This window comes from Heterodontus francisci, chromosome 30 (assembly GCF_036365525.1).
Source record: "Heterodontus francisci isolate sHetFra1 chromosome 30, sHetFra1.hap1, whole genome shotgun sequence".
In the NCBI taxonomy this organism is placed as follows: domain Eukaryota; kingdom Metazoa; phylum Chordata; class Chondrichthyes; order Heterodontiformes; family Heterodontidae; genus Heterodontus; species Heterodontus francisci.
The window spans coordinates 59,498,371-59,525,071 of record NC_090400.1 but is presented as its reverse complement, the minus strand read 5'-3'; the positions used below and the strand labels follow the sequence as shown (position 1 = coordinate 59,525,071).

The 26,701-nt window shown below is 50.1% G+C and overlaps 1 protein-coding gene across 1 annotated transcript in view; it reads right to left on the bottom strand.

The window, feature by feature from the left end:
* inpp5ka (inositol polyphosphate-5-phosphatase Ka) overlaps positions 1-26,701 on the bottom strand; it is a 58,879-nt gene that overhangs the window by 18,267 nt on the left and 13,911 nt on the right. Inside the window, 10 exon segments of the mRNA XM_068010807.1 lie at positions 659-676; positions 734-1,008; position 3,233; positions 3,274-3,383; positions 5,638-5,749; positions 6,777-6,952; positions 13,811-13,927; positions 19,060-19,168; positions 21,114-21,221; positions 24,207-24,281. Of these exon segments, the coding sequence (XP_067866908.1) occupies positions 659-676; positions 734-1,008; position 3,233; positions 3,274-3,383; positions 5,638-5,749; positions 6,777-6,952; positions 13,811-13,927; positions 19,060-19,168; positions 21,114-21,221; positions 24,207-24,277 (1,097 nt within the window). The 5' untranslated portion in view covers positions 24,278-24,281.

The window sequence follows — 26,701 nt, the reverse complement described above, 5'->3', positions numbered from 1 at the left end:
TTCTCTCTCTCTCGGGTCAGTCTCTCTCGCTCTCTCTCGGGTCAGTCTCTCTCTCTCTCTCTCGGGTCAGTCTCTCTCTCTCTCTCTCTCTCTCTCGGGTCAGTCTCTCTCTCTCTCTCTCGGGTCAGTCTCTCTCTCTCTCGGGTCAATCTCTCTCTCTCTCGGGTCAGTCTCTCTCTCTCGGGTCAGTCTCTCTCTCTCGGGTCAGTCTCTCTCTCTCGGGTCAGTCTCTCTCTCTCGGGTCAGTCTCTCTCTCTCGGGTCAGTCTCTCTCTCTCGGGTCAGTCTCTCTCTCTCGGGTCAGTCTCTCTCTCTCGGGTCAGTCTCTCTCTCTCGGGTCAGTCTCTCTCTCTCGGGTCAGTCTCTCTCTCTCGGGTCAGTCTCTCTCTCGGGTCAGTCTCTCTCTCATGATGCTGTCTAATCTGTGTATTTCTGACACTCTGCGGTTTCATCCATGAAGCCAATCATTCTTCATAAAAACAGGAACATTATTTTCAGCTAGTTGCTGGTCTAAAGGGAGGAGTTACCAAACCTGCAGGTTTGCCTGGAGTCACCAGGAACTGAAGATTAATCTCCTGCACCTACTGTCATCATAGGGGTGTTAAAACAATGTTTTTTTCCCATATTCTTTGAATATTTTTATTAGCTATGAAATTATTGGAAATGAGTACAAAAGGCTGTTTGACTGGACAGAGCGGGAAGTCATGTGATGGAACACGTCCAACCGGAGTTACCACCCTGTCTGGAGGTGGCTACGCCCTTGTGAACTGGCCCATGATCAGCATCTGCCGATTAATCCGTTCCCCATTCTCCTCACCTCCAGGCAAAAGAATCCCAACACTGGCTTGTGGTCACTGATTCCATGCTCCATTTGGCTGCCGTAGCTATTTAGAGTCACACTGATGGGCTTCTTCGAGTCGGATGCTTGGGCCTCACTCCCTCCAGCCTGGGAGCACTCTCTAACCTTCCAAAGAATTCGATCAGTCCAGGCTGGCTTTCGTCTCTTCCACTGAAAGAGAGGAAAGGGTATCAATAAGTCAGAAGCAAAAAGGGAGCGGGATCCGAGAGGTGAATTTGGTTAGAGCAATGCATTGAGACCATGATAAACGTGGAGTGCAGTGGTGGCAATGGACCGGGCTGTGTCACTAACAGGCCTAGTTAATTAGGAGCAATCTGTAAACAATGGTAGCAGCAGATCCCCGGAATCTACAGGGAAATCACAGAATCACAGAATTGTTACAGCATAGGAGGAGGCCATTCGGCCCATTGTGTCTGCACCTGCACTCCAAAAGAGCAATTTACCTAATGCCATTCGCCCAGGTTCTCCCATAGACCTGCGCATTCTTCTTTTTCAGATAACAATCCAATTCCATCTGGAAGGCCTCGATTGAACCTGCCTCCACCACACTGTCAGACAGTGCATTCCAGATCCTAAAGACTCACTGAACCTGCTTCCACCACACTGTCAGACAGTGCATTCCAGATCCTAAACACTCACTGAACCTGCCTCCACCACACTCTCAGACAGTGCATTCCAGATCCTAAACACACACTGAACCTGCCTCCACCACACTCTCAGGCAATGCATTCCAGATCCTAAACACACACTGAACCTGCTTCCACCGCACTCTCAGGCAATGCATTCCAGATCCTAAACACACACTGAACCTGCCTCCACCACACTCTCATTCCAGATCCTAAACACTCACTGAACCTGCCTCCACCACACTCTCAGACAGTGCATTCCAGATCCTAAACACTCACTGAACCTGCCTCCACCACACTCTCAGACAGTGCATTCCAGATTCTAAACACTTGCTGTGTGAGAAGGTTTTCCCTCATGTCACCATTCCTTCTTATACCAATTACCTTCTCAATCTCTCCACCAAGGGACGTTTTTCCCTATCTACTCTGTCCAGACCCCTCATGATTTTGAATACCTCGATCAAATCACCTCTCAGCCTTCTCTTCTCCAAGGAAAACAGTCCTAACTTCTCCAATCTACCTTCATAACAGAAATTCCTTATCCCTGGAACCATTCTCTGTACTTCAGTTGAGGCCAAACTAGTGTTTTATACAAGTTTAACATAACTTCCTTGCTCTTGTACTCTATGTCCCTATTAATAAAACCCAGGATACTGTATGCTTTATTAACCACTCTCTCAACCTGTCCTGCCACCTTCAATGACTTATGCACATATACACCCAGGTCCCTCTGCTCCTGCACCCCCTTTAGAATTGTACCATTTATATTATGAATCACTTTACATTTCTCTGCAATAAACTTCATCTGCCACCTGTCTGTCCATTCCACCAACTTGTCTCTGTCCTTTTGAAGTTCTACACTATCCTCCTCACAGTTCAAAATGCTTCCAAGTTTTGTATCATCTACAAATTTTGAAATTGTGCCCTGTATACCAAGGTCTAGGTCATTAATATATATCAGAAAAAGCAAGGGTCCCAACACTGTCAGAGTGAGAGAGAGAAAGACAGAGACACAGAGACACAGAGACAGAGAGACACAGAGACACAGAGACACAGAGACACAGAGACACAGAGACACAGAGACAGAGGGACAGAGGGACAGAGAGACAGAGGGACAGAGACACAGAGACACAGAGACACAGAGACACAGAGACACAGAGACACAGAGACAGAGACAGACAGAGAGAAAGAAAAAGAAAAAGAGAGAGAGAGAGAGAGAGAGAGAGAGAGAAAGAAAGAAAGAAAGAAACTATTTTGTCTACTGGGGGAATCCAGAACAAGGCGAACAATCTTAAAATTAGAGCCACGTTGTTTGGGAGTGAAATCAGGAAACTCGCTTTCACACGAAGGGTAGTGAAATCTGGAACTCTCCCGTCAGGCTGTGGGTCCATTGAAATTTTCAACACCAAGATCGACAGATTTCTTTGTTCAGTAATAGTATCATGGAATATGGATCCAAAGTAAATGGGTTTGAGGTACAGTTCAGCCAGGATCTAAAATCTGAGGGGCTGAATGGCCTCCTCCTGCTCTTGTGTAACAGGCTCCGGGGGAGGGGCTGAATGGCCTCCTCCTGTTCTTGTATAACAGGCTCCGGGGGAGGGGCTGAATGGCCTCCTCCTGTTCTTGTGAAACAGGCTTGAGGGGTTGAATGGCCTCCTCCTGTTCCTGTGTAACAGACTCGAGGGGCTGAATGGCCTCCTCCTGTTCCGATGTTAATCACCCGCTATGATGGAACATTCTACTGACACACTCTGCTAGGGATTGGGGGATGCAGGCAGTTGGTGGCTACCTCGTGTCGTAATCTGCGGAGTCCAGGTTGAATTTGTAAGTGGGTTTGAAGAGGAGCTGTCCCTCCAGGAATCCATTCAGGATTGGTTCAGTCTTCTTGGCCTTGTTTAGCTGTGAGGGACAGAAAAGAGTGAAGAGCGTTGGGGACTTCACTCTACGTTACACACACACAGTCAGGCACACAATCACACACAAGCTTGTTCAGGGTAAAGGGAGCTTTACTCTGCATCTAACCCCGTTTTCTTTTCTTTACATCGGGGACCTGGGGTGGAGGGTGTTGCACAGAGCAGTCCCGTGCAATAGACTTTTAAGTAGGTTCACGGACTCCCAGGCCGCCTGTACTTACTGCGGCCTGGATGAGTCAGTGTTCCATGTATATACGGAGTGTGCGAGGTTGCAGCCCCTATTTGAGTATCTGAAGGGGCTGCTCCTCAAGTTCTGGCTGCACTTCAGTCCCACGCTCTTGATCTTTGGGCACCCGGTGCGGAGGGGCTTGGGCCGGGAGGAGGATCTCCTCGTCGGTCTGCTCCTGGGCCTGGCCAAGGTGGCAATTCACAGGTCCAGGCTGCAGGCCGTCGGGGGGTCCGTCCTCCCCGATTGCCTGCCCCTCTTCCGTGGTTACATTCGCGCCCGGGTGTCCCTGGAGAAGTAGCATGCGGTGTCCGCCGGTACGCTTGAGGCCTTCCACGACCGGTGGGCACCGCAGGGACTGGAGTGCATTGTCGACGCCGAGAATGGCATTTTAATTTGAGTTTTTTGTTTATTTATCTGTTTTTAATAAAGTTATTTCAAAAAATGTAAAAGTGTTTACGGACCCCCCGCCATTTTTCCAGTGAGTCGAAGAAGGGTAAGCCTCGGGACCCTATGAGCTACAGGTCCCTCAGCGCGCCCTTCTTCTCTTGCTACGCCTGCCACAGGGCCGGGTCCGCGACGGCATGACCGAGGCGGGACTCCAAGTCGAGCACCTCCCTCTCAAGGCGCCCGATCTCAGCTTCCCGCCTCTTGGTCGACCCCATCGCGTACTCCTGACAGAAGACACAGATGTGAGTCTTGCCCACATCCCACCATAGCCTCAAGGAGGGGAAGCCCCCCTGCTTCCTTCTCCAGTCGGCCCAGAATCGACAGAACAAGTCCCGAAATCGCTCGTCCTCCAGCAGCCAGTTGTTAAAGTGCCAGTACGCGGACCCCGCCCGCGGGCGGAGCAGAGAGAACTCCGCCCACACCAGGTGGTGGTCCGAGCACGGCACCAGCCGCATGGAGGCCGCCGAGACGCGGGAGACGTACGCCTGCGAAATGTAGAGGCGGTCGATTCGCGACCCTCCTCCTCCAGACCTCCACGTGAAGGCGCTGGAGTCGGGATGGAGATTCCGCCAGACGTCCACCAAGTTGAGGGAGCTGATCAGTTCCCTCAACTTCTCCACCGACGCTTGGCCGCGCTGGGGACCGGAGCGATCCCCCACCTCGAGGGTGCAGTTAAAATCCCCCCCGAGGATGATGCACTCGCCTGAACAGGCCTTTACTGTGAAGCCATGGGGGAGAGGAGTCACATGCACCATTGAATAAATAGAGTTTGAGACAAGGGAGGGGGGAAAAGGAACAACAACAAACAGTCCCACAAATAGTTCACTGGGGTTTATCACAGGAGAGTGAGGCTGAAGGAGAGGAAGGTCAGGAGGAATCAGTCTATTTGTCGATGTTTCTTTAAGGCAGTCCTTTCGCTAGTCTTCCAGTTGGTGATGGAGGGGTGCAGGGGGAGCGATGTCTTCACCTGGGACAGCTGTAAGCTGCCCAGACACACTTTGCTTCTGGTGTTGAGGGTGAAAAGAGAAAGTCTCTTCACCTGGGCAGCTCCAGCTGTCCCAGGCCAGGTCATTGGGGTGGAGAGGGAGCTCCTCTTCAATGCTGTTAAACACAGGAGCTCCCTGTTCAAACAAAACAGCCCCACCCAAGGTCTTCAGGTCTCTTCTTTCCCCCTCCCCACAACAATCAATGAAAGGGCTTCAAAAAGCCAAACTCACAAGAGCTGTTCGTGTTTGTGGCCTCCTGTTTTCCTGTTTTAGAATAAAGATTGATGGAAAAATCTTCCTTTCTGTCTCTGTCTCCCTGCAGCAGTCACTCAGCCTCCAACTCCCAGTTCACAAGCAGCAATCAGCAGAGACTCGTTGTGCACCCAGCAGTCAGTGGTCCCAATTAGGCAGCAGCCAATCCTGTGCTGTACCTGCACTGGGAGTGTTTGATGGGGACAGTGTCGTGGGAGTTTTACTCTGTCCCTAACCCTGTTGAAATTTTATAGAAGCCAGAGGATTCTGTACTGGGGAACTACAAACTGCTCCTGCACTCTTGGGCCCCATGACCTTTGCATTACCTGGTCCTTGTCCCACAGCAGGTGGTAACGCTTCTTGCTGATGGATTCCCGAATGAAATGCAGCCCGTGATCGGCAATGCGGAAGTTGAGATCCCCGAACCAGAAAACCAGACTGCGGGAAACGAGACTTGTTAATGGCAGGAAAGCAGCCAAAGCCGAGACGGCCAAGGCAGGATTCAGAGCAACCGAGGAATTACCACACAAAAACAAAACGAGATCCTTCCCTCCCATCCCCCTCCCCGCCCATCCCCCTCCCCCGCCCCGTCCCTCCCATTCCCCTCCCCCGCCCCATCCGTGCCCCTCCCATCCCCCTCCCCGCCCATCCCCCTCCCCCGCCCCGTCCCTCCCATTCCCCTCCCCCGCCCCATCCGTGCCCCTCCCATCCCCCTCCCCTGTCCGTCCCCCTCCCCTGTCCATCCCCCTCCCCCTCCCATCCCCCTCCCCGCCCATCCCCCTCCCCGTCCCTGCCCCTCCCATCCCCCTCCCCGCCCATCCCCCTCCCCCGTCCACCTTCTACCATTGGGGAGTCCATGTTACAATAACAACAATGGAGTTATTGACCAATCACAGTAATCAATATCAATGAGTCTATACAGACCCAGACAGGAGGTGATGGAGAGTTTTGGGAATTGTTGGTCCAAAGTCACCTGATCATCCTGAGCATATTTGATAGGAAGAATAAAGAGGCCACATACTGCCTGGAAAGTAGAGTCTAAATGGTGTCGAGGAGCAGGGGGATCCAGGGCTACAGATACACAAATAACTAAAAGTAACAATGCAGGTTAATAAGTGCCAAAGCACTGGGATTCATTCCCAGAGGGGAAGAATTGAAAAGGAGAGAAGTTATGTTAAACTTGTACAGAATCTTGGTTAGATCACACTTGGATTTACTGTGAACAGTTCTGGTTTCCACATTATAAATAGGATAGAGAGACACTGGAAAAGGTGCAAAAAGGAATCCCAAGTATGATCCCAGAACTGAGAGGATAAAACTATCAGGAAAGTTTGAACAGTTGAGGGGGAGTGGAGTGGTGAGGAGGCGGTGGGAGGAGGGGGTTGATCTGGCATTGGGGAGGGGGTTGGTGAGAGGGGACGTATCTACAATTGCGCACATTGCACAGGCTCCCACTGGTACTCACTCGTGATCGAGAATGGCCTGTGCCTTCCTGCCGGTGAACTGCTGCATGTCCAGGATACGCTCGAACGAGTCCAGCCTCTGGCTTGTGTTGTCCAAGTGAGCTGGCAGGTGGCAGTTGAGGAAGCAGATCAAGTATCCATAGATGGACAGGCGAACAGCCACACCTCCTTTGTTACCCTGGCGGTGGGGGGAAAGAGAGCAAGAGGAGGGGGGAAGAGAGAGAGACAGAGAGACAGAGCGACAGAGACAGAGAGAGACACAAGGGAGGGGGAAGAGAGCAAGAGGAGTGGAGAGAGAGAGAGAGAGAGAGGGAGAGGGAGAGGGTGAGAACGAGAGCAAGAGAGAGAAGGGAAAGAGAGATAAGGGAGTGGGAAAAGAGAGAGAGAAAGAGACACACAACAAAAACTGTTAAAGATCTCGATGAAGATTGGATGACACCTCACCCAGAGCAAAGCTTGGGCATGAGGATGCTGGGGACAGACTCTGACACTGTGCAGTTGAATTATCTCCTCCTGCTATTTAGCAACACCGCACCCCCACCACCCCACCTACCCCCCCCCACCCCCCCCCCCAATCTCAATAAATATGCCTGCCAGCTGTAGGGTTGTTAACTAACTGTGTTTGGACGTGTACTGGAGGGTCGATCATATGACATGTGATGTGTGACCATGTGACATCTCAACACATGGCATTTGCTGCTGTTTCTCGTCTCATTTGTGTTCCCCTTTCAATCTACCAGTGGTACGAGTTACTGAGTTCCTTCTCATAAGCAGGATGAGGGGCTGTGCTCGGAACACTGTTCCTCACCACTGCTGCCTGACTTGCTGAATGTTGCCAGTACCTTGTGCACGTTGGGTCTGCTTTATCTATAGGCAGCACTGACCTGAAACACTCAGCAAGTTTCTCAGAATAACAAAGAATAACACCAACTGTGAGCAGCAATGAAATATTTTAGAAAGTCTGGTGACAGTAACTGCTGCAAGCAGCTCTGAAACTCACAGTCCGTCACTGCACCGTATTACTACACCTTATTGATGCTATTCAAACAGTTCAAAGTTAATACCATGGAGCAAATGACAGAGTAAAGCTGTGTACCTGGGAGCAGGAAATAACCAAAGGAACACAGACAGATTCAGTGACTGGGGAAAACTTGCCGATGGATGGGGAAGTTTAAGGTTTGGGTCGGAGAACAACAAAGTGGGATATTTTCACAATGGCGGGTCTTGGAGCTGTGGTTGAGCAAAGGAATTTGAGTATCCGTGAAGACACACCAGTGCACAGGTATAAACAGCAATCAAAAAGGCTAATGGAAGGTTGGCCTTTATCTCAATGGGGAGAAAGTGATGTTACAGTTTATATAAAACTCTGCTCAGACCCCATCTGGAGTAACTGGTTCAGTTCTGGGCACCGCCCCTCAGGAAGGAGGGAGTGCAGCACAGATTCACCAGACTGACCCCGGGGCTGAAAGGGTTAAATTACGAGGACAGGCTACACAGACTAGGCTTGTATTCCTTTGAGTGTAGGGAATTGAGGGATGATCTAATCACAGTGTTTAAGATGCTCAAAAGATTGGATTGTTTCTCTGTATTGACCTTATTTCCTTTGGTGGTGAGTGGGGAAAGTCCAGAACTAAAGTTAATGAAAGTTAAAGGTGATATCAGAAGCACTTCTTCACACAAAAGGGTGGTGAAAATCTGGAACTCTCTCCCCAAAAAGGATGTGGATTCTGGGGATTAATTGGAGCTTCCAAGACGGAGATGGATGGATTTTTGTTGGGGAGGGGGAAATCGAGGGATATGGAGCTAAGGCGCATAAATGGAGTTCAGCTACAGATCAGCTATGATCTAACTGAACAGCAGAACAGGCGAGGGGCAGAATGGCCTCCTGCAATTCTGATGTAAGTTTGACCTCAAACTTAAAACATTACTGATTTCTCGTATTAACAGCAAGAACTTGCATTTCTACAGCAGCTTTAATCAAACGTCCAAAGGTGCTTCAGAGGAACGTTATAAAACAACATGTCATACTGAAACAAAAACAAGAAATGCTGAAACCACTCAGCAGGTCTGGCAGCATCTGTGGAAAGAGAAGCAGAGTTAACGTTTCGGGTCAGTGACCCTTCTTCGGAACCACTTCATACTGAACCACTTAAGGAGATATTAGGACAAGTTACTAAATGCTCGGTCAAAGAGGTAGGTTTTAAGGAGCATCTTAAAGGAGGTGAGAGAGGTGGAGAGGTTTAGGGAGGGAATTCCAGAGCTTGGGGCCCAGGCAGCTGAAGGCACGGCCGCCAATGGTGGAGTGATTGAAATTGGAGATGCACAAGAGGCCAGAATTAGAGGATGCAGAGATCTCGGAGGGTTTTGGGGATGGATGAGGTTACAGAGATAGGGAGGGGGCGAGGAGGACTGCGAATTCTAAGTAAACCAGTATCGTGCAATGCTGAAAGCATGCCAGGGTCGCCGGTCACCTGACCGACCTCAGTCAATGTTGAATTTTTCAAATCAAAGTTGAAGGAAAAATAAATTCCCAGAAAGCAGACCATCAGCCTCTCTGGTCCCCAGTAATTCACATCACATGGAACAGGCAGAAACTGAGCAATGACGTTTCTAATCTTATTTAAATCTTAATTTTACTTTTTACTTTAAATCTTAATCTTATTTAAAGATTATGCTGAATGTTGATAAAGCTCTGGTTGGGCCCCAACTGGAGTATTGTGTCCAGTTCTGGTCACCATACTTTAGGAAGGATGTGAGTGTCCTTGAGAGGGTGCAGAGGAGATTTACCAGAATGGTTCCAGGGATGGGGGATTTTAGCTACAAGGTTAGGTTGGAGAAGCTGGGTTTGTTCTCCTTGGAGTAAAGGAGATGGAGGGGAGGTTTGATAGAGGTATACAAGATTATGACAGGTTTAGATAAGGTAGACAAAGAAAAGCTGTTCCCATTAGCTGATGGTACAAGGACTAGGGGACACAGATTGAAGATTTTAGTTAAGTGATGCACCAGGATATAAGGAAGATCACTCAGCGAGTGGTAATAACCTGGAACCCGCTGCCTATGAGGGTGGTGGAAGTGGAGACAATGATTTCTAAAGGAAATTAGACAGGCAATTGAAGGAAATAAACTTGCAGCAGTGAAACTGACTGGATTGCTCTACACAGAGCAGGCACATAATTCTAACAGGACTGGACAGGCTGGTTGCAGGGAGGATGTTCCCGATGGCTGGGGAGTCCAAAACCAGGGGTCAGAGTCTCAGGATACCCGGTATGCCATTTAAAACCAAGATGAGGAGAAATTTCTTCACTCAGAGGGTGGTGAACCTGTGGAATTCTCTACCGCAGAAGGCAGTGGAGGCCAAATCATTAAATATATTCAAGGAGGAGAGAGATATATTTCTTAATGACAAAGGGATATGGGGAGAAAGCGGGAACAGGGTACTGAATTGGACAATCAGTCATGATCTTTTTTGAATGGCGGAGCAGGCCTGAAGGGCCGAATAGCCTACTCCTGCTCCTATTTTTCTTTGTTTCTATGGACCCAATGGCCTCCTTCTGTACTATAATGGACTATATAAACTGGAATTGCAGACAGTGTAAAGTAATGTCTCAAAAAGCTTCTGCACATCAATTAACATTGAGGCATTTAATAAAAAAAACTCACAGGCCAATAGTGGAATTGACAATAATAAAAGCAAAATACTGTGGATGCTGGAAATCTGAAATAAAAACAAGAAATGCTGGAATCACTCAGCAGGTCTGGCAGCATCTGTGGAAAGAGAAGCAGAGTTAACATTTCGGGTCAGTGACCCTTCTTCGGAACTGGCAAATATTAGAAATGTCAAAGGTTATAAGCAAGTGAGGCGGGGGTGGGGCAAGAGATAACAAAGGAAAAGGTGTAGATTGGTCAAGGCCACATAGCTGACCAAGAGGTCACGGAGCAAAGGCAAACAATATGTTAATGGTGTATTGAAAGACAAAGCATTAGTACAGATAGGGTGTTAACGAACTGAAGATTGAACAGCAGCAAGTACAAACATGAAAGTACAAACATATAGTGGAATTGACAAACTTCACTGAAGTTGCTCAATAAAACCTATCGGTAAAATACTCAATACTGTATGGCACCGTTTCTATCACTAACCAGTCGCAGAATAATTACACAGGAGATAACGATCATCTAGTCATTATCTCAATGTGGGATCTCACTCTGTACAAACTGCATACTGTGTTTCCGACATTGCAACGGTAACTACATTTCATGAGTTGTAAAGCACTTTGGGGCATCCTGAGGTCATGAAAGGCGCTATAGAAATGCAACTTCTTTCTTTATCTCTCTCTGTCTCATTCTCTCTCTCCAGATGCTACCTAATCTGCTGAGTTTTTCCAGTGCTGTTTTTATTTCTCCTTTAGTATCTTTAGCACTGATCTGTATCCAGTCTCCCCCCACAACTCCCAACTCCCCCTCTTTCCTCTCATGCAAACAGACAAATTAGGAGCAGGAGTAGACCACTCGGCCCCTCGAGCCTACCCCGCCATTCAATAAGTTCATGGCTGAACTGATTACTCCACATTTCCACCTACCCCCGATAACCTTTCACCCCCTTGCTTATCAAGAATCTTGGGCAGCACAGTGGCGCAGTGGTTAGCACCGCAGCCTCACAGCTCCAGCGACCCGGGTTCAATTCTGGGTACTGCCTGTGTGGAGTTTGCAAGTTCTCCCTGTGTCTGCGTGTGTTTCCTCCAGGTGCTCTGGTTTCCTCCCACATGCCAAAGACTTGCAGGTTGATAGGTAAATTGGCCATTATAAATTGCCCCTAGTATAGGTAGGTGGTAGGGCAATATACGGACAGGTGAGGATGTGGTAGGAATATGGGATTAGTGTAGGATTAGTATAAATGGGTGGTTGATGGTCGGCACAGACTTGGTGGGCCGAAGGGCCTGTTTCAGTGCTGTATGTCTAAATAAAATAAATAAAATCTATCTACCTCTGTGACCCCTAGTTTGAGATTCTCCCACAAGGGGAATTCATCTTTTCCACATCCACCCTGTCAAGACCCCTCAGAATCTTATATGTTTCAATCAAGTCGCCTCTTACTCTTCTAAATTCCAGCAGATACAAGCTTAGCCTGTCCAATCGTTCCTCGTAAGACAGCCCGCCCATTCCAGGTACTAGTCTAGTAAACCTTCTCTGTACTGCCTGCAACGCATTTACATCCTTCCTTAAATAAGGAGACCAGTACTGTACACAGTACTCCAGATGTGGTCTCATCAATGCCCTGTATAACTGAAGCATAACCTCCCTACTTTTGTATTCAATCCCCCTCACAATAAATGATAACATTCTATTAGCTTTCCTAATTATCTGCTGTACCTGCATACTAACCTTTTGCGATTCATGCACTAGGACACCCAGATCCCTCTGCATCTCAGAGCTCTGCAATCTCTCACCATTTAGATAATATGCTTCTTTTTTATTCTTCCTGCCAAAGTGGACAATTTTCCCACATTATGCTCCATTTGCCAAGTCTTTGCCCACTCACTTAACCTATCTATATCCCTTTGTAGCCTCCTTATGTCCTCTTCACAAGATACTTTCCTACCTATCTTTGTGTTATCAGCAAATATAGCAACCATACCTTCAGTCCCTTCATCAAGTCATTTATATAAATGGTAAAAAGTTGAGGCCCCAGCACAGATCCCTGTGGCACACCACTCGTTACATCTCTCCTGGTGATGGTGAGCAAGTAGTCATTTTCTCATGCGACAGCCCTGACAGCGGAAGTTGGGAAGCTATTTGACCTTGATTGGCATCGTCAGGCGAATGGTCACACAATGCCCACTCAGCCAGCTCAGCTGCAGTCACCGGGATATAAACCCTGGATGATTTTGCAGTCCTCTCCATCCAGTTGGACCGTGCCGTACCACCTATCCTTCGTGGAGCAGTTTCTGCGGGAAAGCACCTTTGACCACCGATCCATCAGGCAGTGGTCTGCACGGAATGTCCTCAAAGCCCTACGGGAAAAGGAGATGGTGGATCCTGTCGGATGGTTCCCCGAGCAGACTGTCAAAGTCCCATTTGGCGGAATGCCTCATCACCAGAACCTTCAAACAAGCACCAAGATGTAGCTTGGCTGGTGGTGAGAAGGGCCCTCCCCATCAGATCCTTCCTGCACGCCCGAAGTCTCACCCCCTCCGCACAATGCCCCCAAGGTGGCTGTGGTGGGGAAGAGACGGTTGCCCACCTCCTCCTGGAATGTGTCTTTGCAAAGCAGGTGTGGAAAGAGATGCAGTGGTTTTTGTCGAGGTTCATCCCAAGCAGCTCTGTAACACAGGAGTCTGTGCTCTACAGGCTGTTCCCAGGGACGCACACCGAGACAAACATCAACTGCTGCTGGAGGACTATCAATTCGGTGAAAGACGCCCTTTGGTCTGCCCGAAACTTGCTGGTCTTCCAGCGCAAAGTGTTGTCCACGACCGAATGTTACAGACTGGCACATTCCAAGGTCCAGGACTACGTGCTGAGGGTCGCACTAAAGCTTGGGGCAGCCGCAGCAAAGGCTCAATGGGGAAAGACCACAGTGTAAGGTCCCCCCACCAAGCTGAACTGAGGGGCTGGATCCATGGGAAACCCCTCGAACTGTATTGGCAAATTTTTCGTTTGCTGTAAAATGTAAAAATGCAACTGGCATGACAAATGAAATGTAAGGGTTGTGAGGCAACTCATGATTGTATTGAAGGAAACTGATCTCCCTTGCAATGTTTGTAATTTTTGGTGCTGTTTGAAACTGTTTGGTAATGTATTTTTTTACAGATTTCTATGAATAAAGTATATTTTGGAAATTTGAAAAAAAAAAATTTTGCAGTCCTCTTAACTCATGGGGCTTGAACTGCCAGCCAGGGTCATAGCAAACATCTCAGCCAGCCTGTGCCTAATCATGAAAGGCCTTTCATACCACAAGTGGTAACTCAGAGGGGACAATAATGGGGTTAAACGCCACCCCACCCCTCCACTGCACAGATATGGAACGGCCCCTTACCCAGTATCCAAACAGACCAGTCCGTGTGTAATTGGTCTCCAGATCCCGGATATAAGGCAGGTGCAAACACTTTACAAAAATCAGCAGGAGGACCCCTTGCATCCGGATTGAGGTTATCTAGGGGAGAGAAGAGGTCAGAGGTTAGATACCATTCTGTTTGCTTGTTCTAAGTGAGAATGTAAGCTGTGAGGACACAAAGAGGCTGTAAAGAGATATAGACAGGTTAAGCAGTGGGTAACAAGATGGCAGATGGAGTTCAATGTGGGGAAGTGTGAGGTTATTCACTTTGGTCGTAAGAATAGAAAAGCAGAATATTTTTTCAAAGGCATGAAACTTGTAAATGTTGATGTTCAGAGAGACTTGGATGTACTTGTACAAGGAAAACAGAAAGTTAGCCTGCAGGTACAGCAAGTAATTGGGAAGGCAAATGGCATGTTAGCCTTTATTGCAAAGGGATTGGGGTACAGGAATAAAGAAACCTTGCTGCTATTAGAGTCAAAGAGTCATACAGCATAGAAACAGGCCCTTCGGCCCACCACGTCCATGCCGACCATAATGCCTATCTATACTAATCCCACCTGCCTGCATTAATTCCATATCCCTCTATGCCTTGCTCATTCAAGTACCTGTCCAGATGCCTCTTAAATGTCGGTACTGTTCCTGTCTCCACCACCTCCTCTGGCAGCTCATTCCAGATACCCACTATTCTTTGTGTGAAAAATTTACCCCTTTGATCCCCTTTAAACCTCCTCCCTCTCACCTTAAATCTATGCCCTCTAGTTTTAGTTACCCCTACCATGGGAAACAGCCTCTGGCTATCTACCCTATCTATTCCTCTCATAATTTTATATACCTCTATCATGTCCCCTCTCAGCCTCCTTCGCTCCAGGGAAAACAGACCCAGCCTATCCAATCTCTCTTTACAACTCAAGCCCTCCAAACCAGGCAATATCCTTGTGAATCTTTTCTGCACCCTCTCTAGCTTAATCACATCTTTCCTGTAGTACAGCGACCAGAACTGCACACAGTATTCCAAATGTGGCCTAACCAACGTTATGTACAACTGTAACATGACGTCCCAACTCTTGTACTCAATGCCTCGGCCGATGAAGGCAAGCATGCCATACGCCTTCTTCACCACCCTGTCTACCTGTGTTGCCACTTTCAGGGAACTATGTACATGCACCCCAAGGTCTCTCTGCTCAAGAACACTCCCCAGGGCCCTGCCATTCACTGTATATGTCCTGCCCTGGTTTAACTTCCTAAAATGCATCACTTCACACTTGTCTGCATTAAATTCCGTTTGCAACTCCCTTGCCCACTTTCCCAGTTGATCTATATTCTGTTGTAACCTTAGACAACCTTCTTCACTGTCCACTATACCACCAATTTTGGTGTCATCTGCAAACTTACTAATCATGCCCCTTACATTCACATCCAAGTCATTAATATATATGACAAACAACAGAGGGCCCAGCACCGATCCCTGCGGCACACCACTGGTCACCGGCCTCCAATCTGAAAAGCAACCCTCCACTACCACCCTCTGCCTCCTATCACCAAGCCAATTTTGTATCCAATTTGCTAGCTCACCCTGGATCCCATGTGTTCGAACCTTCTGGACCAGCCTACCATGTGGGACCTTGTCAAAGGCCTTGCTAAAGTCCATGTAGACAACGTCCATCGCCCTGCCCTCGTCAATCCTCTTGGTCACCTCTTCGAAAAACTCAATCAAATTCGTGAGACATGATTTCCCACGCACAAAGCCATGCTGACTATCCCTAATCAGAACTTGCCTTTCCAAATGTGTATTAATCCTGTCTCTCAGAATCCCTTCCAATAACTTTCCCACCACTGATGTAAGGCTCACCGGCCTGTAGTTCCCTGGCTTATCCCTGCTGCCCTTCTTAAATAAAAGCACAACATTAGCTATCCTCCAGTCTTCCGGTACCCTCACCTGTGGCTAATGATGATACAAAAATCTCTGCCAGGGCCCCAGCAATCTCCTCCCTTGCTTCCCATAGCATCCTAGGATACACCTGGTCAGGCCCTGGGGATTTATCCACCTTAATGCGCTTCAAAACCTCCAACATCTCCTCCTTTGTAATGTTGATATGCTTCAGGATATCGCTGTTCCCTCCCTTGAACTCACTAGCTTCCATGACCTTCTCCACGGTAAATACAGAAGAGAAATATTCATTTAAGACCTCGCCCATTTCCCATGGCTCCACACATAGATTGCCACATGATCCTTAAGGGGACCTACTCTCTCCCTAGCTACCCCAGCTATTGTAAAGGGCTTTGATGAAACTGCACCTGGAATACTGTGTGCAGTTTTGGTCTCCACATTTAAGAAAGGATATATTTGCACTGGAGGCAGTGCAGCAAAGATTTACTAAATTGGTCCCTGGGATGAGGGAATTGTCCTATGATGAGAGGCTGAGTAAATTGGGCCTATATTCTCTGGAGTTTAGAAGAATGAGAGGTGATCTAATTGAGACATACAAGATTCTGAAAGGGTTTGATAGGGTAGAAGCTGAGAGATTGTTCCCACTGGTCAGGGAATCTAAAACAAGGGGACACAGTCTCAGGATAAGGGGCCAATTATTCAGGACTGAGATGAGGAGAAATTACTTCACTCAAAGGGTTGTGAATCTTTGGAATTCTCTATCACAGAGGGTTGTGGATTCTCCATCATTGAATACATTTAAGGTTGAGATAGAGAAAATTTTTCTCAGGGAATCAAGGGATATGGGGAGTGGGTAGGAAAGTGGAATTAAAGCCGAGGATCAGCCCTGATCGTATTGAATGGTGGAGCAGGCTCAATGGGCCGAATGGTCTACTCCTGCTCCAATTTCTTAAGTTATGTCCCCAGTTTGGTTCCCTCTGTTTGGGAATAATATTCCATGGGTCCCAGGAACACCGTCCAGTACCTTCCTGCACAAGACTGCATGATGAAGGTGAGGTGGGTTATTTGTCCAGGGTGGGTGGGCACAGCCACCTCTAGCCCTGGCTCATTGACCCCTTTCCAGAATCAGAGTGAGAATCCTGGCTAAATCACCCCCCCCACCCCATCCCCAGTACTGAGGCCAATTGTAGAACCTCAAATTTCAAGGATGTGATTAGTGAGCTCAGCTTGAAACAAATCAGACAGGGGCCCTTCCTGCTTTGTTTCACTGAACAACTGAGAGGCCAAGGAGCAGGTGGAGGGAGGGGAGGGGAGGGGAGGGGGTGGTAGTGGAGGGGAGGTTGGGAGAATGAGGGCACAAAATACACCAGCTTCTGAGCAGAGATGATGGGCATGGCTGCCCCTTTAAATCTCCTTGTTCAACTTTGTCCCACTTCTGCCAGTCTGCTCTGGGGGCTCAATGAAGGAATCCATTGTGTGGGCTGAATGGAGTCAGTTAACTGCGTCAAATACAGGGTCAGTCAATGACCTGAAAGGAGCATGGGCTTGAAAAGCAGGCCAGCAAATACCACAGACACACAGCTGATCCACGAAAGAGGGAAGTTTCTGTAACACTAAGCCTGGAGTTTAAACAGAACCTCATCTCTCTCAGGAAAAGGGCTCAAAGAACATCACACACAATATGCATCTCTCTCACATGGGCCAATGACTGTTACACAAGCAAATGCAGCTGCCATTTTGTGTACAGCAAGATTCCACACAGGGCAACTGGATGCATGACCTGTTTATTGGCAGTGTTGGTTGCTGCAGCAACACAGGTCCCAGGATACCACTCTTCCCAATGACCTGGGATCCTTAACATCTACTTGAACCAGGAGTTCCCAACCCTCCAGGTTTGCCCTGGAGCCTTCAGGAATTAAGACTAATCTCCTGGACACTGCTGTGAGCACCAAAATTAACAGGGACATTTATTTGTCTTCATTTTCCTTTCATTACTTGTTATTTTATTAGTTATAAAATATCAGACGGAAAAGAGGGAGTGGCAGTGGGAGGTCATGTGATAAACCTCCAGGAATAGGTCGAACCAGAGTTAGCAACTCTAACCTGAACCAGCAGGTGGGGCCTAGGTTTAATGGTTACTCGGAGCCGCTGCACCTCTGACAATGCAGCACTCCCTCAGTATCACACTGGAGTACGGCACCTCTGACAATGCAGCACTCCCTCAGTATCACACTGGAGTACGGCACCTCTGACAATGCAGCACTCCCTCAGTATCACACTGGAGTACGGCACCTCTGACAATGCAGCACTCCCTCAGTATCACACTGGAGTACGGCACCTCTGACAATGCAGCACTCCCTCAGTATCACACTGGAGTACGGCACCTCTGACAATGCAGCACTCCCTCAGTATCACACTGGAGTACGGCACCTCTGACAATGCAGCCCTCCCTCAGTATCACAGTGGAGTACGGCACCTCTGACAATGCAGCACTCCCTCAGTATCACACTGGAGTACGGCACCTCTGACAATGCAGCACTCCCTCAGTATCACACTGGAGTACGGCACCTCTGACAATGCAGCACTCCCTCAGTATCACACTGGAGTACGGCACCTGCAGTGGGGTCAGGGTGAAGTGAGGGGGCGGGGGTGGTCGTGCAGCAAAGGACTTCCTGCTGTCTGCACAGCTCACAATGTGTGGTTAATAAGAAAACCAGAACAGGAGGCCATTCAGCCCCTTCAATCTGGTCCACTAATTAGATCAAGACTCATCTGTACCTGTACTCTGTTTATCTGCCTTAGCTCGAAATCCCTTAACACCCAACAAACATCTATCAATCTTAGTGCTGAAAATGCTAATTGACCCCCAGTCTCAGCAGCTTTTTAGGGGAGAGAATTCCAGATTCCCACTGCCCTTTGTGTGAAGAAGTGTTTCCTGACATCACCCCGAACGGCCTGGCTCCAATTTTAAGGTTCTGCCCCCTTGTTCTGGACTCCCCCATCCCCCAGAATAGGGTCAATAGAGAGAATCTAATCAACAACTTTAATCATCTTAACCACCTCAATTAGATCTTCTACACTCGAGGGAATACAAGCCTTGTCTGTGCAACCTGTCCTCGTAATTTAACCCTTTCAGCCCGGGATCATTCTGGTGAATCTGCACTGCACCCCCTCCAAGGCCTGTACATCCCTCCAGAGGAGCGGGTCCTGGAACTGAACCCAGTTACTCCAGACTGGGTCTGAGCAGAGGTCTGCACAGCTGGAACCCACTCAGGATAAAGGCCTGAATCTCATTGGCATTTTGATTGCTGTCTATACGTGTCCAAAGGTTGCGATTTACCTTAACGTAGCCCAGCGGAGCCAGTGAGTTGCTGAATAAGACGGTCCAAGGGTCGTTGAAAGCCAAGTCGATGAGGAACGAGGAAAGCTTCGAGTTCACTTCCTGTAAACTAATCAAATCACCAGGCTCAGGGGTCAGAGGGTCAAATTAACCCAGTGTCTGACAATGATCTCAACCAAGACAGGGCATCAAATCAGCAGCCCTGGCAACCACCCCCCCCCCACAAACAACCGCCCCCCCCCACCAACAACCCTTGCCCTGTCACCCCCCCCACCCCCAACAACCCTCGACTCCCCCAAACAACAACCCTCGCCCCGTCACCCCCCCACCCCCAACAACCCTCGCCTCCCCACCAACAACAACCCTCGCCCCGTCACCCTCCCAACAACAACCCTCGCTCCCCCCAACAACCCTCGCCATCACCCCCCCCAACAACAACCCTCGCCCCCGACAACCCTCGCCGTCACCCCCCCCCAACAACAACCCTCGCCCCCCCCAACAACCCTCGCCGTCACCCCCCCCACAACAACCCTCGCCGTCACCCCCCCCAACAACAACCCTCGCCCCCCCCAACAACCCTCGCCGTCACCCCCCCAACAACAACCCTCGCCCCCCCCAACAACCCTCGCCGTCACCCCCCCAACAACCCTCGCCCCCCCCAACAACCCTCGCCGTCACCCCCCCAACAACAACCCTCACCCCCCCAACAACAACCCTCGCCGTCACCCCCCCAACAACAACCCTCGCCCCCCCAACAACCCTCGCCGTCACCCCCCCAACAACAACCCTCGCCCCCCCCCCAACAACCCTCGCCGTCACCCCCCCAACAACCCTCGCCCCCCCCCAACAACCACCCTCACCCCCCCCCCAACAACCCTTGCCCCGTCACCCCCCCACTAACAACCCTCACCACCCACCCCACCTCCCCCACTCATCCAGTCCTAGCAACCCCATTGGAGCAGACAATCATCATTCAGTCTTGGTGATTGGCTGTGCGGTACTGAGTCACACTGGACAGCAAAGCCTCTGTTTCAATCCCTGAACTGGGCTGAGTCAGCTGGTGCTGGTGGGGTGGAGCTAGAACCACACAAAAATTACAGCACAGAAGGAGGACATTCAGCCCATCGTGTCCATGCCGGCCGGGGGGAAAAACTAGCCGCCCAATCTAATTCCACCTTCCTGCACCTGGTCCATTGCTTTGCCGGTTACAGCACTTCACAGGTGCATGTCCAGGTACCTTTAAAAAGAATTGAGAGTTTCTGAATCCACCACCATTCCTGGCAGTGAATTCCAGACACCCACCACCCTCTGGGAGACAAAGTTTTTCCTCATGTCCCCTCTAATCCTTCTCCCAATCACCTTAAATCTGTGCCCTCTGGTAATTGACCTCTCCGAGGGGAAACAGGTCCTTCCTGTCTACTCTATCTAGGCCCCTCATAATTTTGTACACCTCAATTAAGTCCCCCCTCAGCCTCCTCTGTTCTAAGGAAAACAACTCTAGCCTATCCAATCTTTCCTCATTTGCTGCAACTTTTGAACCCTGACAACATTCTTGTAAATCTCTCCAGAGCAATTATGCCCTTTCTGTAATATGGTGACCAGAATTGCATGCGATTCTCCAGCTGTGGCCGAACCAGCATTTTATACAGTTCCAGCATTACATCCCTGCTTTTGTATTCTATACCTCGGCCAATAAAGGAAAGCATTCCATATGCCTTCGTCACAGCTCTATCTACCTGTCCTACCACCTTCAGGTACCTGTGGACATGTACTAGGGAGGGGTAGAATAGGATAAAGGGGAAGGAGGGGTTCAGGGGAGGGGGGTCCTAACTGTGGGAGGTGGGGGTGCGGAGAAGATAATGGCAGCAGGAACTGAGGTCAGAGGCTGACACAGGATGTGATTGGCTGGCTTAACTCAATGGAACTGTCCCAGCAAAAGTCAGCACCAATAGGGGGAGACAAACAGAGGGTTAAACACGATTACATATTCATTAGCCCCGAGCCTGCCACCCTCGTAATACCAGTTACCGAATGGCAATATCAGCTTCACTCACCCAATGATGTACATGTCCGGCTCCTGTGTCTGAACGTCTAAATGCAGTAAATTGGTGACATCGTCAGGAGGAGCAGCAGTTCCAACATTCCATGTCAAGATATGGAGTCTGTGTAGGAGAAAAGAGAGAGAGAGATAGACAGTGATGCACTTTACAAATATCTACACGAGATTCTGAAACATCATGGAAAAAGGTTTCAGCGGGTTGACAAGACCCGGCAGTGAATCTCAGTGCTCAGGCTCAAATCGTTCAATCACAGCAACTGCTGGGGAGGATGGAGGAGAAATAGACTGGGAAAAGTGTTCACACTTGGGGGAGGTGGTGGGGGGGGGGGGGGGGGGTGGTGCATGGGGAACTCGTACCCCAGTGAGAGTCAGTGTGTGTGGGACCCGTACCCCAGTGAGAGTCAGTGTGTGTGTGGGACCCGTACCCCAGTGAGAGTCAGTGTGTGTGGGACCCATACCCCAGTGAGAGTCAGTGTGTGTGGGACCCGTACCCCAGTGAGAGTCAGTGTGTGTGTGTGGGACCCGTACCCCAGTGAGAGTCAGTGTGTGTGTGTGGGACCCGTACCCCAGTGAGAGTCAGCGCGTGCGGGACCCGTACCCCAGTGAGAGTCAGTGCGTGCGGGACCCGTACCCCAGTGAGAGTCAGTGTGTGTGGGACCCGTACCCCAGTGAGAGTCAGTGTGTGTGGGACCCGTACCCCAGTGAGAGTCAGTGTGTGTGGGACCCATACCACAGTGAGATCAGGAGTGTGGGGCAGGAAGAAATTTTCTTGGATGAGTCTGTGGTCTGTAAGATGGGGACTGAGCGAATCTGGTACCAGGACAGGAAGCTTCATTGAGTGCTCCTGACACCCCCTCATCCTGCTCTGTGTTGGGATTGCATCTATGGCAAGATTCTGGGTCTGGACCTGCTGACAAGCCACCCCCAGCCAAAAATTCCACCACGGAGGATCCCCACTGGCCAACCTTGGCTGGACCTCCTGTTACATTCATAACCAACTGAGCAGTGGGAAGCTGAGTGGCTATTCAGACTGCCTCACAATGGGAACTGAAGTTCGGAGATACACTCTCAGCGAGAGGCTTGGCCCCCCTCAACTGTCCACATGACAGAGATTTCAGATTGTGAGCTGATTGCAGACCCTGAGGATTTAAAATATTTGAAGACCTTAACTGGAACCATGTGACCCTGTTCAGTCAGGCAGGATCGGGGAGGTTGGAACTGAGCTGGAGACAGAGGCTGGGTTCAGATCAGGGTCAGACCCTCTGATTACCGGCTTAATCTAATCCCAACCCTTAGACTGGGGCATCCAGAGGTCGGGGTTTACTCACTCATAACCACCTCCGTGCTTCTCTCTCTCTCTCTAACCTCATCACTTGCAGTGTTCTCTTGAACTATGTGTGTGCACGTGAGCTCCCTCCCCTTCCCTTGATCTCCCTCGTGATTCCAGGCTCAGCTGAGTTCCACGGAGATTACAAGATAATCCTCTTTTCTCTGTACAATGGACTTGGCTGCAATTAGTGAAGCTCTCTGCTAACGAGCTCCGACAGAGTGACCCAGTCACTGATGCCTTTCAATTATTCCATTATTCAGAAAACTGAAGCCTTTGGTACTAAGTGGACGGTGCTAACTTGGCTACATAATTTACTAAGGGACAGGAGGCAGAGAGTAACCGCGAGCGGATGTTTTTCTGGTGAGGCGGGGGTGAAGGTGCAGTGGGAGCATGACTTTTCCTGTTATATATACACATGACGGGATTTGGGTATAGGGAGTACAGTTTAGAAGTTTGTAAATGACACAAAACTTCACATAATAAAAAATGAGCAGGACAATAGCTGACTTCAGGAGGACATTGACAGACTGGTGAAATGGGCAGGCACATGGCAGATGCAATTTAATGCAGATAAGTGTGAAACGATGCACTTTGGGAGAAACAATATGAAGAGGCAGTATAACCTAAATGGTATTTTGAGAAGGGGGGTTCAAGAGCAGAGGGACCTGGGGGTCCTTATTGACAAATCCTTAAAGGTGGAAGGGCAAGTTGATAAGGCAGTGAAAAAACTGTATGGGATACTTGGCTTTGTAAATAGGCGCATTAAACACGAGCAAAAAAGTCATGCTCAGCCTTGTAAATCACTGGTTAGGCCCCAGCTGAGTACTGTGTCCAATTCTGGGATCACATTTAGGAAGGATATCAAGGCCCTGGAAAGATTACTGAGGAGATTCACCAGGGATGAGGCACTTCAGTTATGTAGAGAGATTGGAGAAACTGGGATAATTCTCCTTAGAGCAGAGAAGGTTAAGGATAGACCTAAAAGAAGTGTTCAAAATTATGAGAGGTTTTGATAGAACAAGTAGGGAGAAACCCTTTCATTTGGCAAGTGGGTCAATAACCAGGTGTCATAGATTTAAAATAATTGGCAAAAGAACTAGTGGGGAAATGAGAAATTTCTTCAGAGGACTGTTCTGATCTGGAACACACGAACAAAAACGGTGGTGGAATCAGATTCCATTGGAACTTTCAAAGACAATTGGACATGTACATGAAGAGAACTAACTTGCAAGATTATGGAGAAAAGACTGAGTTGTGGGACGATATTGGATAGCTCTTTCAAAGAACTGGCAACTGCACGATGGACCGAATGGCCTCCTCTTGTGCTGTGAGATTCTGATTATGTCAGCACCGAGTTGCTGATAATACAGTCAGGGTCTCTCATTAAAGGATTTTCTGAAAGGCAGACGTCCAGGAGAAGACCCTCAGGATGAACCCACCTCCCACACCGCTGAACCCCTCTGTCCCTGGGTGTATATCATCATTAGGTTAGGATAGCAATGGGCTTGCCTGTGATGCCTCTTGTGGTCAAATACCCCAGTTACACTCAGTGAACCAGTGAGCTAATAGAGGACTGACTGGTACTCATGGAACCCAGAACCCAGGTCCAAGCGAGCCTCAGTGCCCTAGAAGAGGAAGGGGTGATATCTGGATGCTCAGTGACCCTGACAGTGAGAGAGAGTCAGGAAGAAGGCAGCACAGGTGGATAAACATCAGTAATGGGATCTCTGAGGCAACGATGTCTCTGAGGAGTCTTACCCAAACTTGACGCCTTTGTTAGCTCCACGCACAACACTCAGACCCTCGACAGGAAGGTACCTCTCCATCATCAACCTGAGGGAAGGGAAGGGAAATAAAGCAGAGCCATTGTAAGAGGGGATTAGAATACATAGAGGGGACGGGGGGGGGGCAAATTGAGGGGTGGGGAATTGTATCAGAGGGTCGGTACTGAGGGAGCACCGCCCTGCTGAAGGGTCAGTACTGAGGGAGTGCTGCACTGCCGGAGGGTCAGTACTGAGGGAGTGCTGCACTGTCGGAGGGTCAGTACTGAGGGAGTGCTGCACTGTCGGAGGGTCAGTACTGAGGGAGTGCTGCACTGTCGGAGGGTCAGTACTGAGGGAGTGCTGCACTGTCGGAGGGTCAGTACTGAGGGAGTGCTGCACTGTCGGAGGGTCAGTACTGAGGGAGTGCTGCACTGTCGGAGGGTCAGTACTGAGGGAGCGCTGCACTGTCGGAGGGTCAGTACTGAGGGAGTGCTGCACTGTCGGAGGGTCAGTACTGAGGGAGTGCTGCACTGTCGGAGGGTCAGTACTGAGGGAGTGCTGCACTGTCGGAGGGTCAGTACTGAGGGAGTGCTGCACTGTCGGAGGGTCAGTACTGAGGGAGCGCTGCACTGTCGGAGGGTCAGTACTGAGGGAGCGCTGCACTGTCGGAGGGTCAGTACTGAGGCAGCGCTGCACTGTCGGAGGGTCAGTACTGAGGCAGCGCTGCACTGTCGGAGGGTCAGTACTGAGGGTGTGCTGCACTGTCGGAGGGTCAGTACTGAGGGAGTGCTGCACTGTCGGAGGGTCAGTACTGAGGGAGTGCTGCACTGTCGGAGGGTCAGTACTGAGGGAGTGCTGCACTGTCGGAGGGTCAGTACTGAGGGAGCGCTGCACTGTTGGAGGGTCAGTACTGAGGGAGCGCTGCACTGTCGGAGGGTCAGTACTGAGGGAGCACCGCCCTGTCGGAGGGTCAGTACTGAGGGAGCACCGCCCTGTCGGAGGGTCAGTACTGAGGGAGCACCGCCCTGTCGGAGGGTCAGTACTGAGGGAGCGCTGCACTGTCAGAGGGTCAGTACTGAGGGAGCGCTGCACTGTCAGAGGGTCAGTACTGAGGGAGTGCTGCTCTGTCAGAGGGTCAGTACTGAGGGAGTGCTGCGTTGTCGGAGGGTTAGTACTGAGGGAGTGCCGCACTGTCGGAGGGTCAGTACTGAGGGAGTGCTGCACTGTCGGAGGGTCAGTACTGAGGGAGTGCTGCACTGTCGGAGGGTCAGTACTGAGGGAGTGCTGCACTGTCGGAGGGTCAGTACTGAGGGAGTGCTGCACTGCCGGAGGGTCAGTACTGAGGGAGTGCTGCACTGTCGGAGGGTCAGTACTGAGGGAGTGCTGCACTGTCGGAGGGTCAGTACTGAGGGAGTGCTGCACTGTCGGAGGGTCAGTACTGAGGGAGTGCTGCACTGTCGGAGGGTCAGTACTGAGGGAGTGCTGCACTGTCGGAGGGTCAGTACTGAGGGAGTGCTGCACTGTCGGAGGGTCAGTACTGAGGGAGCGCTGCACTGTCGGAGGGTCAGTACTGAGGGAGTGCTGCACTGTCGGAGGGTCAGTACTGAGGGAGTGCTGCACTGTCGGAGGGTCAGTACTGAGGGAGTGCTGCACTGTCGGAGGGTCAGTACTGAGGGAGTGCTGCACTGTCGGAGGGTCAGTACTGAGGGAGCGCTGCACTGTCGGAGGGTCAGTACTGAGGGAGCGCTGCACTGTCGGAGGGTCAGTACTGAGGCAGCGCTGCACTGTCGGAGGGTCAGTACTGAGGCAGCGCTGCACTGTCGGAGGGTCAGTACTGAGGGTGTGCTGCACTGTCGGAGGGTCAGTACTGAGGGAGTGCTGCACTGTCGGAGGGTCAGTACTGAGGGAGTGCTGCACTGTCGGAGGGTCAGTACTGAGGGAGTGCTGCACTGTCGGAGGGTCAGTACTGAGGGAGCGCTGCACTGTTGGAGGGTCAGTACTGAGGGAGCGCTGCACTGTCGGAGGGTCAGTACTGAGGGAGCACCGCCCTGTCGGAGGGTCAGTACTGAGGGAGCACCGCCCTGTCGGAGGGTCAGTACTGAGGGAGCACCGCCCTGTCGGAGGGTCAGTACTGAGGGAGCGCTGCACTGTCAGAGGGTCAGTACTGAGGGAGCGCTGCACTGTCAGAGGGTCAGTACTGAGGGAGTGCTGCTCTGTCAGAGGGTCAGTACTGAGGGAGTGCTGCGTTGTCGGAGGGTTAGTACTGAGGGAGCGTTGCACTGTCGGAGGGTCAGTACTGAGGGAGCACAGCCAAATGAGCCACAGTTTGAGGGTCACAAACACGTTGGTTTGACACAGACACACAGCTACTGAGCATATCAAGGGAACATAGAAAAAGGCCATTCAGACCCATGAGCCTCTACAGCCATCCTATCACATCAGAGCTGATTGGTATCTAGATTCCATTGTCCTGCCTGTGCTCCATATCAC